At 42.8% G+C, this 12,529-nt stretch overlaps 1 protein-coding gene across 5 annotated transcripts in view; it reads left to right on the top strand.

Annotated features, from left to right (window-relative positions):
• Window positions 1-12,529, top strand: part of unc80 (unc-80 homolog (C. elegans)) — a 262,012-nt gene that overhangs the window by 242,882 nt on the left and 6,601 nt on the right. For all 5 annotated transcript variants that reach the window (XM_080198381.1, XM_080198378.1, XM_080198379.1 and 2 more), the window contains 3 exons: window positions 5,627-5,708; window positions 10,328-10,439; window positions 11,829-12,049. In XM_080198381.1, the coding sequence (XP_080054507.1) occupies window positions 5,627-5,708; window positions 10,328-10,439; window positions 11,829-12,049 (415 nt within the window). The remainder of the gene's footprint in view (window positions 1-5,626; window positions 5,709-10,327; window positions 10,440-11,828; window positions 12,050-12,529) is intronic.

Genomic DNA, 12,529 nt, shown 5'->3' with positions numbered 1-12,529 from the left:
CTGCCGTCCTTACCCCGGTCTGGCCTACATGTGACTCCAGAGCCACAGCAATGTGGTTGACTCTCAGCTGTCCTCCAAGGGCAACTAGGGGTTGGCAGTAAATGTTAGCCAGCCAGCGGTGCCCACATCCCATGAATTAATTTTTTAAAAAATATCCAAGTGCGTACTTTCCTTTCTGTCCCAAGAGCTAGAATTTTGCTCACAAGTCTGTTCTGTGGCACTGCATAAAATGAATTGTGAAAATCCATATCCAACTTATCATCAGCAATTGCCCTTATTAACCTTCTCTGTTACCTCCTCAGTAAACTCCAGCAAGTTAGTTAAACTCATTTTCTCTTAATGAATTTGTGCTGGCTTTCCTTCATTATCCTGCATCTGTTTACGTGACTATTGATTCTGTCCCAACCTATAGTTTCCAGAGGTTTCCCTACCACTGAGGTCAAACTAACTGCTCTGTAGTAATCAGCTGTATTCTTGCACTCCTTTTTGATCAAGGGTGTAACATGCGTAATTCTCCAGTCCTCTGGCATTAGCCTGTGCCTAAGACTGAAAGATTATCACTAGTGTTTCTGCAATTTCCAGCCTCACTTCCCCCTATATCCTTGGATGCATTTCATCTGGTCTTCCTACTTTATCAATTTTAATTAAAGATAACCATTCCAACACGTTCAACTTTTCAATAATAATTTTTTTCTAGTACACCAGTTATCTCCTCTTTTACCTTAGTCTGTGTGGCATCTTCTTTCTTTGTAAAGACAGATGCAAAGTATTGATTTAATACCTCCACTATTCTCCTGCCTCCTTGCACGAGGTCTCTTTTCTTATCCCTATTCTGCCTTACTCTTTCTTTTTAATATCATTTTATTATTTATATGCTTATAGAAAACCTTAGGTTTCTCTTTTATGTTAGCTGCTAGTCCCTTTTCCTGCTCTCTCTTTGTTTTTCTTAATAAATTTTTCTCTGTATCTGTGGTCCTTCGATACTTAATGTGATTCTCCGTTGTATTGTGTTCCCAATGGACATCTGTTATACACACAGTTTTTCCTTTTCATCTTTGAGTATATTCCTCTCGTCGTCTACTTGTCCAACCTTTTCCCTTCAAGAGTATATACCATAACATTGCCTGCAATCACTTCTCTTTGGAAGTAGCCTTTTGCTCAGCTACAGTTTTTTCCGTCAACATGTGACTCTCTAACTCCTTCAACTCAAATACATTCTCGGCCCACCAAAGTTGGCTTTCCCTCAATTAATTATCCCTGCTCTGGATTTCTCCTTGAACTTTTCTGTAGCCAATCTAAACCTTCTGATACAATGGTCAGTGTCCCCTAAATGCTCTCCCAATGTTATCTGAACCATTTGGGCCAATTCATTCTCCAGAACCCCAAGTTCAACAGTGCTTGCCTCTTGTTGGACCAGAAATACTGCTGCAGAAAATGATCTCGACTACATTCCAGGAATTCTGGTCCCTCTTGTCTCTTTGCACAATTCCTATCCAAGTCTATATTTGGCTAATTGAAATCTCCTATTAAAGTAACTCCATAATTCTTGCAACTGTCTGTAAGTTCTTTGCAAATTTGTTCCTTTGCATCTGTTCTGCAGATTAGTGATCTATATACAACACCTATCGATGTTATTGCACCCTTTATTATTTCTTACCGTTAGCCAGAGATATTCCACCCTTGACCCCTCTGAAACATCCTCTCTCTTCAGTACCGTAATGCCATCTTTAATATAACTGCCGCTTCCCTCCCATCTCCTCCACCACCCCCCCCTCCATTTTCTTCCTTTACTGCTTCTCCGAAACACCTTGTATCCAAGAACATTTAATACTCAGCCTTGCCCTTCTTTGAATCAGGTCTCCATTACAGCAACAATATCATTATTTCATTTATCAACCTGTGCCTGTAGTTCACCAATTTTACCAACCACAATCCATGCATTCACACGCAAACACATTAATCCTGATGTAGACTTCTTTACTTTCCCCCTTACTCTGATCCCATCTAAAGACTTACTATAGCCTACTCTAATTCTATCAAACACCAAGTATTCTGTTTACCTTGTTAGTAATTTCTTACGTATCTTCCTCATCAATTAATACTTCTCTAGTTCCCATTGCCAGTTTTTCTCATCTCCACCCTGAATTTCCCTTCAGGTTCCCATCCTCTGCCAATCTAATTTAAATACTCGCCAGTGGCACTAGCAAACCTCCCTATGAAGACATTAGTCCTAGCCCTGTTAAGGTGTAACCTGTCCTCCTTGTAGAGGTTCCACCTTTCCCAGAATCAGACCCAGCTGGCTCAAAAATCTGAAGCCCTCCCTCGTTCTCCATTTCTCCAGTCACATGTTGAATTGCTGACTCTTCCTAACCTTATGTTCACTAGCTCATGGCACTGGAAGTAATCCTGAAATTACCACACTTGAGATCCTGCTTTTCCTAACTCCCTAAAATCTACTTTCAAGACCTTGTTCCTTTTCCTCCGTGTGTCATTAGTCTCAATGTGGACCATGATCTCTGTCTGTTCGCCCTCCCACAAGATAATGTTCCGCAGATTCTCTGTGACATCATTCATCCAGGAACCATCGAGTGAAAATAGCATCCTGGAGTCATGTCTTGTAACTTGTACCTTGTAGATGGTAGACAGGCTTGGAGGAGTCAGGAGTGAGCACTCACCACAGAAATCCTAGCCTCTGACCTGTTCTTGTAGCCACAGTTTTTGGCTAGTCCAGTTCAGTTTCTGCTCAGTAGTAACCCTTCAGATGTTGAAAGTGGGTATTGAAGGGAGAAGTGGTGACACCGTGGTCATCGCAGGACTAGTAATTTAGAGACCCAGGATAATCTCCTAGAGGCCCAGGTTTGAATCCCACCAAGGCAGATCATGGAATTTAAAAACTCAGTGAAACATCTGGAATTAAAAATCTACTGATGACTATGTCCTATTGTCAATGGTTGGGAAAACCCACTGGTTCACTAATGTCCTTTAGAGAAGGAAAACTTCCGTCCCTACTTGGCCTGGCTTACACGTGACTTCAGACCCACAGCAAGCTTTTAAATGCCCTTTGAAATGGGTTAGCAAGCAGCTCAATTGTATTTAACCGTCACAAGAAAACTCACAGGAATGCAACTATAGCTGGACCACGTGATATCAACCTAGGCACTGGAAACGACAACGAAACCCAGCTCTGTCGACCCTGCAAAGCTTGCCTACTGCAGATGCATCGATCCATGACAATAAAAATGACCACTGCACAGTCCTGTTTTATATATATAGCGTATACTGTATGTCACCAATGGACATCTTCTAAAACTGTCTTCACAGACCTCCATCTGTAATACTATGGCAGACGACATCACCAAGTACACAGCCACACAATTAATCACTCAGAGAACTGGAAGAGTGGGGAATTTCCAAGATATTATTCGCTGAGCCTGTGGGGTACCTATCTGACTGATGATTCTCAAATACCCCTCCTCACCCTGACACTCTCAAAAATCCCTCCTCATCCTGGGGCAGCACCATGGTTAGCACTGCTGCCTGACAGTGTCAGGGACCCGAATTCAATTCCCAGCTTGGCTCACTGTCTGTGCAGAATCTGCACATTCTCCCCGTGTCTGCGTGGATTTCCTGTGAGTGCTCCAGTTTCCTCCCACAGTCCGAAAGATGTGCTGGTTAGGTGCATTGGCCGTGCTAAATTCTCCCTCAGTGTACCTGAACAGGCACCAGAATTTGGCAACTAGGGGATTTTCACAGTAACTTCATTGCAGTGTTAATGTAAGCCTACTGCTTGTGACACAAATAAATCAACTTTGTCATCAAGTGGAAACTTCAGGTAACATGACCATTGAAATCCTGCTTTCCTCCCCATACTCTAATTACAAGCCTTCACTTTTGCGTGGATGCTTCCAAATACTCAACACCTGTTGCCTCTAAAGCTTCAGCAAAAGCTAGTTTAATGTTGGATTCTCCACACAATGAGTCAGCGGGCACATATGGGCGGCACCCAGTCAGGGGAGAAGGGTATCACTCCACAGGGTACAATCGCAGATGGGTTCTGCTGCAGGGGACTTGGATGAGGCAGCAAACAATGTACACCATAATGTTCGATGTATTGACAGGCCTTCCAGACAGCTCCCTAACACAGCCAAAGGGCTTAGATTAGGCCAGCTCCAACATGGCATCTGTCCAGAATTTTAAAGTTCATCCTTTCCAGTTTGTAAGTGGCAGAACCGGGTGACCAACCCATGGTGAAGTGTCAGATTCTCATCGTCTCAGCATCCAACGCTGGAATCCTCCCAACATCTGAGTGCTGCCGTAGAGATCACAGGATCCATGATAACTGCCTTGCGGGTTCAGACTATTGCCCTTGCAGGTGCCAACTTCTAGTGTACAAAGAAACATGCAGGATTTTAAACTAGTCCAATAATCTGACCTCCAGCAGATTACTAGGATTGCTGAGGTGCGCTCTGTGGGTATGGCACTGACTCTCTGAATGATGAACCAGTTCCTCTTTCAAAGTGCCAGCATTTATGCTCCCAACATTGCCACTCAGTTAGGCCAGGCTGTTACTGCTGACTGAGGTGATGGAGCTGGTCCTTGAAGTCCCAGACCTGTTCACAGCTGTTCTGTGGTCACCTGCAGTCTCCCCTGGTGTATATCAGCAACCAGCCATGTTGCAGCTATTTATAGCCCAATATTCCATGTCTTGGATCAGAGGTGAAATAAGCATGCATACAGGAATACAGGAGGAGAAAATCAAAACTGCCTAACAATCATTTTCAATCTTTGTGATAGCGAGAGTCTCATCCATCTACAGTGCAAATTTGGTGAGTACCAGAACACTGTTCCCTGTAACATTGTTAAATATATAATCGGATCACCTTTATTTGGGATCATTTCAATGTAGATATGTTGCATAGCCTCATTTTTAGCAGAATTCTTTCTTGGAAGTTGTGTTACGTCTGACGAATGGTTAAAATTCTGAAGTCCCTTTGTTTTTGACTGTTACACAATATTTGAAATGAGTTGCTTACACCTCCACCATTGCCAGACTTACTTTTTAAACCCGTGGTAATGTTTGTTTCTGTTTTAGTTCTGTGTAACATTGCAACTTCATCATCTTTTTTGTGAAAATGTTAAGTGAGTTTTCACGTGTTAGAGGAGATTTATTTGGGCAAAACGTAACACAAATATTCCACTGGTAAAGGGAAAGCATTGCTTTTGTTGGATTATTTACACGGGTATGAGAGATTCAGTAAAAACGATTCCCCATCAGACTGTTGGACATTATTAATTTCAACCAAGTTAATAATGTTATGGATTTATCAAAAGACTAAAGTAATAAAAAGAATTAGACATTGTCTAAGTGGTCTAATTTTTAAGAGCATGTAAAAGTTAAAGATGCACAGAGTGCTTTTCCATGCTTGGAGATATGTGTAAATACAGTCTGAGTGGGTGTTTCAAACTTGATGCAAAATTAACTCAAAATAAGACAATTTGCGGAAATTAAGTTAGTCATAGTTTTCTGAAACATGAAGCAAGCACTACAAAAATAATGATAAAACGTAATGAAAAATCTTGAGAGCGAGTTATTTGTAATCTGATTAACATTTAATATGCTTAACAGGGTAGCGAGTGTGCAAAGTGAACCTGGTCAGCAGAATCTTCTCATTCAGCAACCACTGGGAAGAAAGAGAGGTCTCCGGCAGGTGAGAACACGAATTCTGATCTTTAGAATAATGTTGAAAACCCAGACATTAAACGTGAGTATTTTGTTTTGAGAGTTGGTGTGGGGAGCAGAAACTAATCATTGTAAAATGTTGAGTCGATGTTCTGATATTATTCGCTACATTAAAACTCAGTAACACAGTGTCATGAGCAATAAATTGAAAATGTAATCAAAATCCCGTACGTGGGTCAGATTTTACAGCCTGGCTCTTCCTAAAACCATAAAATCCCACCTGAGATCAATGCACGTTTCCATCTTCCGCCCTTCGCCCACTCCGATTCCTGTGACGGCAGGCGGGGCTTAGCCATGGTAACAGCAATATCAGTGTGATTAAATATAACTCCAAACTTCAGATACAATAATAATGGACAAATATTATCCACACAACAGCGAGCCTACATGAGAGTATAGGAAATAGCAGCAGGAGAAGACCATAGACTCTGGGGAAGCTGCTCCAGTATGTTCATGGCTGATTTACACAGATACAGTGTAGAAGGGGACATTTGGTCACCCAAGTCTGCATTGGCTCTCTGAAGAAGCATTCTGCCTAGTTCCACTCCCCTGACTTGTCCCCGTAGCCTGCACGCTCTCTCTTTTCAGATAGCAATCCAATTCCCTTTTGAATTTGTCAATCAAACCACATTTTCAGGAAGTTCGTTCCAAACTCCAACTACACCCCATGTGAAAACAATATTCCTCACATCAAAGAACAAACAAAATTACAGCACAGGAACAGGCCCTTCAGCCCTCCAAGCCTGTACCGACCACGCTGCCCAACTTATATCCTGCTGTATCCTCTGATGGTCCTCATCGCTATCCGCAAATCCACCAACTTTCGTGTCTTTCGCAAACATACTCATCAATCCAGTTACATTTTCCTCCCAATCATTTATATATATTACAAACAGCAACAGTCCCAGCGCTGATCCCTGAGGAACACCACTTGATACAGATCTCTATTCAGAAACACACCTTTCCACTGCTACCCTCTGTCTTCTTTGACCGAGCCAGTTTTGTATCCACCAAAGTCCCCTATATAATTGTAACAAGATTTCTTTATTCTTGGACGCTCTTGCAACGAAGGCCAACATGCCATACGCTTGCTTAATTATTGTGCTTTCTTAATGCCTTTTGGAAATCCAAGTACACTACATCTGACCTTTCCTCTTTATTTATTCTACTCGTCCCATCTTTAAAATCTCAAATAAATTTGTCAAATTTGCGTCAAAGGTGTAGTGTGAGAACTCACCAAGGCTCCTTAGATAGCACCTTCCAAACCCACTACCATCGCAACCAAGAAGAACAAGGGCTGAAGAGACATGGAAACACCACCACCTGGAAGTTCCGCTCCAAGCAACTCTGCATCCTGAATTGGGAATATATTCCCATTCCTTCACTGTCAGTGGGTCAAAATCCTGAAGCTCTTTCACTAACAGAATGTGGATGTGCTGATACCTCATGGAGTGCAAAGGTTCAAAAAGTCAGCTCATCGATCCCTTTTTGGGGCAATTGGCGACGGACAGTAAATCCTGGCCGAGCCAGTGACACCCACATCCCATGAATGATTTTTTTTAAAAAATAGGACACTGACTTTTAATTTGCTGCAAGCAAACTTCTTGAGTCCCTGGAAGGTTACACCCGAGTGCCCCTGAATATCATGATTTACAAACTTAACACTTAAAAAAATTCTGCTTTTCTGTTCTTATCACCAAAATGAACGACCTCAAATTTCCTTATATTGTACTGCGTCTGCCCACTCACTTAACCTGTCTGTATCACTGACCTAGCCAGCGAAATCCACACCCCTTGAATTAGTTTGAATGGGCCAGTCTAGTTAAAGCTCCCCACAGTTATTACATTGTCTTTGTTACAAGCTCCAGTAATTTCTTCTTTATTACTCTATCTAATGACATCATTACTTTGGGGGCCTATATACACCAGTGTTTTCTGACCCTCGCTATTCCTAATCTCCATCCTGGGAACAAGTCTGGTGAATCCTTGTTGCATTCCATTTATGACAATAATATCCTCCCTAAGGTAAGGGGACCAAAACTGTACACAGACTCCAGGTGCAGTCTAGCTAAGGTTCTATGCAACTAAAGCTAAGACTTTGCTACTCCTGTACTTAAGTACCCTTGCAGTAGAACCTAACATGCCATTAGTCTTCCTAAATATTTGCTGTATCTGCGTGTTAGCTTTCAGTGATATTGATGAGGACACCCAGGTCCCTTTCTACATCCGCACTTTCTAATCACTCACAATTGAAGAAATGTTTTGTACATCCATCCCTCTTTTCAAAATGGGTAATCTCACAATTTTCCACATTATATTCCACCTGGCATATTCTTGCCCATTTACTACCAATTTGTCAAAAGATTTTGAATGCAGCGTTGCCAGGTAGGTTAAACTTCTTATGATGCTGGAAGTTGGGGCCCCACCAGCGGTTTGGAGGATGGCTTTTGTCCCCTTCTATCTCATTTGCCCAGAAGGAATATTGTATTCTTCCGGCGCATTGAGGCCAATCCTCCACACCTGTATCATAAGTTACCGTAATAGCGGTGGTTTCAACATCTCCCCCATCACTGCCCTACCGGATTTGTTAAAAGGCAAAGCTGTTTGCCAACAAGAAACAAAAAAAGTTTCAATGTAATGACTCAAGAAGCCCAAATGGAAAGGAACAGAGTTTCCTACAGAATTCAAAGTAGAACTATGGTGTACACATGCTAATTCCTGCCTGTTCGGTCGGCCTCCTGGACCTGCCCTATAAAAGGTTCAGATAATGAGTTCCGGCTTGGCAGGACGTTCACTGCCCGTTCCCAGGGAAACTCAAACTCAACAGGCCCCTCAGGGAGATCAGGCAGTGATTCCCCATGGATCTACTGGGGGGGGGTTATCACACCAACATTGATAGTGATAGTGGATCACTATCACTAGGAGGTGATAGTGGATGCCTTGGTGGTTATTTTCCAGACGTCGCTGGATTCCGGGGAAGTGCCGGAGGATTGGAAAACGGCTAATGTTACGCCGTTGTTTAAGAAGGGTGCCAGGCAAAAGGCGGGGAATTACAGGCCGGTTAGTTTAACGTCTGTGGTAGGTAAAATGTTAGAATCCGTCATTAAGGAGGAAATTGCGAGGCATCTTGAAGGGAATTGCTTGATAGGGCAGACGCAACACGGTTTCATTAAAGGGAAGTCGTGTCTGACAAATTTACTGGAGTTCTATGAGGATGTGTCTAGGGCGGTGGATAGAGGAGAGCCGGTGGATGTGGTCTTTCTGGATTTTCAGAAGGCGTTTGATAAGGTACCTCACAAGAGGTTACTGCAGAAGGTCAGAGGACATGGAGTTGGGGGTAGGGTGTTAGCGTGGATAGAGGATTGGTTGTCAAATAGGAGGCAGAGAGTGGGGGTCAATGGGTGCTATTCGGATTGGCGGTTGGTGACTAGTGGGGTGCCCCAGGGGTCGGTGCTGGGGCCTCAGCTATTTACCATTTATATAGATGATCTGGAGGAGGGAACCGAGTGTAGGGTGTCGAAATTTGCTGATGACACCAAGATTGGGGGAAAGGCAAATTGTGCGGAGGGTGTGGAGAGTCTGCAGAAGGATCTAGATAGGCTGGGCGAATGGGCCAGGAAATGGCAAATGGAATTTAATGTTGGCAAGTGTGAGGTGGTCCACTTTGGTAGGAAGAATGGTAGGAAGGACTATTACTTACGTGGCGAAAAACTGCAGCAGGCGACGGTGCAGAGGGACCTCGGGGTCCTTGTGCATGAGTCGCAAAAACCCAGCCTGCAAGTGCAGCAGGTGGTCAGGAAAGCAAATGGGATGCTGGCCTTCATAGCGAGGGGGATTGAATATAAAAGTAGGGAGGTCTTGCTGCAGCTGTATAGGGCATTGGTGAGGCCGCAGCTGGAGTACTGTGTGCAGTTTTGGGCGCCGCACCTGCGCAAGGATATTTTGGCCCTGGAGGGAGTGCAGAGGAGGTTTACTAGGCTGATACCGGAGTTGAGGGGGTTGAGCTATGAGGAGAGGCTGAATAAACTAGGCTTGTACTCGTTAGAGTTTAGAAGAATGAGGGGAGATCTCATTGAGACGTATAAGATGATGAATGGGATGGATAGGATAGAGGTGGAAAGACTCTTCCCGCTCAAAAAAGACAGTAGGACTAGGGGGCACAGCCTCAAGATAAAGGGGGGGCGGTTCAGAACGGAGTTGAGGAGGAACTTCTTCACTCAAAGGGTGGTGAATCTCTGGAATTCTCTGCCCGTTGAAGTGGTGGAGGCTGCCTCGCTAAATATTTTTAAGAAGCGGGTTGATGGGTTTTTGATAAGAGAGGGGATTAAGGGTTATGGGGAGAGGGCGGGAAAGTGGAACTGAGCCACGACAGATCAGCCATGATCTTATTGAATGGCGGGGCAGGCTCGAAGGGCCAGATGGCCTACTCCTGCTCCTATTTCTTATGTTCTTATGTTCTTATGATAGCTTTTAATTTCCTAAATGAAAACTTAATTCTGAGCAATTTGTATGAAAGCAATAAAACAAATTTGGAATGGTGTTAGCACTTTTAAAATACTTTACTGAAATAATGACTGTTTCTGTTAGCCGCGGCGAGCTCTCCTCTCGCGGCCAAAGTTACAGGCTGAAATAAGAGGACGACAGGGTGCCCGACTGTCCACCACCAGACGCAGCGTCCAGCCCAAAGCAAAACCACTGGGTAAGAGCGAGAGTTGAGTTTTCTGTAGTGGTTACCAGACAACTATATACACTTGGAAACGAAAATCATGAACAGTTCACAGGAAATGCAGATACTTCAACTTACTAAAACTATTTGATGAAAACAGTGTTTAAGGGTATGGAGAAAACAATTAAAAAGAGACAACCAAACAATGTAAAAATCCTATCAGACTTTGAAGATTAGTAACGTAATGCAGTGCTGTGCCATGAAAAGGCAAATTTCTGTAGTTTCCATTATGATGAATCCAAATTCCTTGCCAAGCCTTAAGACTGAGCTTTTGGGAGAGATGTGACATACTGATTCAGAATGGAAACAAGAACGTAGGAAAATATCTAACCTGCTTTTTGGAGGGGTTTGGATTGGAATTGTTAGGAAAAACAGATTGTATTATTTTTCAGAATGGTTTTGGTTTGAATGCTTCATTGACAGTGAGATTTGCAGCCTCTCAGTGACAATCATCACCACAGTCGAAGGAAGTGATCTGTAAATTTATCAGCCTGGAACATGTTGGGCAGAATTTTCCTGCGTTCACGCTGGCGGGCTTTCCGGGTCCTGCTGCAGTGAATGAAAATTCGGCTGAGCGTCAAATTCTCTGTCCTTGCTTGCAGCAGCAGTGGGGCGGGAATGGCCAGGAAGATCTTGCCCATCAAGTTCCCTCCTTTATCTAACCAAATTCCTTAAATTTTACAACAAAACCAAAGAATGCTGGAAAAGTCTCAGCAGGTCTTAAAGCACAGGAGATCATGGCTAATGTTTCAAGTCTGGGTGACTCTTTGTCACAGTTCTGAAGTTAGACACAGTTATTGAAGATAAACTGTGTCTAACTCATTTAATTGAATTATTTGATGAGGAACCAGATTGATCACGGTAGTGTAAAAAATGTGTAAATGGATTTTTGGAAGGCATTTGACAGATTGCCCCAAAGGAAGCTCAGTAAGAGGATGGAATCAGAGAGTTCTCAGGAACAGAAACATTTAAAATAACTTTTAAAAGAGAATTGGATCTTGAGGATGAGGAAAGAAAAAGGAACTCCAAAGAGTGGGTTCAGGCATAGTGAACCTCATGGCCCCTTCTGTGCTGTAAGTATCTGTAATTCAATTAGAGACTGGCGTTCTATAGAAAGCAAAACTACAAATTTGGAAGGATGAAATTCAGAATAATAAAAGGGGTAGTAATTAATTATATTGTGTCATGAGAAGAAACAGCTGATTTTCCAGTTATGTTACAAGTTGAGTTATAGTATTGTATAAATATATATTATAACCGATGATGTACGTTGACCTTTATCCGGCTGTTTTAGCATTTAAATGAAATATATATCTTGAATTGAGATCACCATGATTATACTTAAACTTTTGATTCTGACAGAGCAAAAGAGGTCAGTTACCTTCACTGAAGTGGAGCAGGATACCAAAACTCCTCAGCAACAGGCAACAATTGTAGAGGGAAAGGAAACTGCAGCAGAGCAGGTGGAGGGCAACAGACCAGAATCTGTGGTGGTCCCATCTCCAGCTGCCACTTCACCTGTTTCAGCAGCACAACCTCGATCTCCTCTAGGTCAAGATTCAAGCGTTCCAGACCACTGCCAGGTAAGTGTTTTTAACAGCAAGTCTAGTCCAATACCTGCAAGATATGAGTGCTGTGAAATAACATGTTTTCTAATCGTAAAGTGATTTCCACACTGCAAAATGTCAACAATTCATTAAAATATTGTCACAGCATTCAGTCATACAAAAGAACAGACTTGCATTCATATAGGGTACTGTTTTTCATGTCTCAAAATGTCACAAAGTTCTTCCCATTCAATTAGTTTTGAAGTTGATCACAATTTTATATAGACAAACGCAGCAGGCAAATTTGCAAAGAAACAGCACTGCTGAAACTGAGCAATTCATTTCTTTTGGTGTTGACTGAATGGTAAATAATACAATGTGGAGATACCGGATCGGATGCAGATCCCTGGATCGGAGAAGCTACGACATCTTCTCCAGCGCCTTCACAGTGTCATCGATGAAGACGAACATCTCGCCAGGGCCATCCCCACACCCCCACTTCTTGCCTTCAAACAA

Source organism: Carcharhinus amblyrhynchos, chromosome 11, assembly GCF_965287045.1.
Source record: "Carcharhinus amblyrhynchos chromosome 11, sCarAmb.v2.hapA, whole genome shotgun sequence".
NCBI lineage: Eukaryota > Metazoa > Chordata > Chondrichthyes > Carcharhiniformes > Carcharhinidae > Carcharhinus > Carcharhinus amblyrhynchos.
This window is presented reverse-complemented; position numbering and strand designations above follow the sequence as displayed.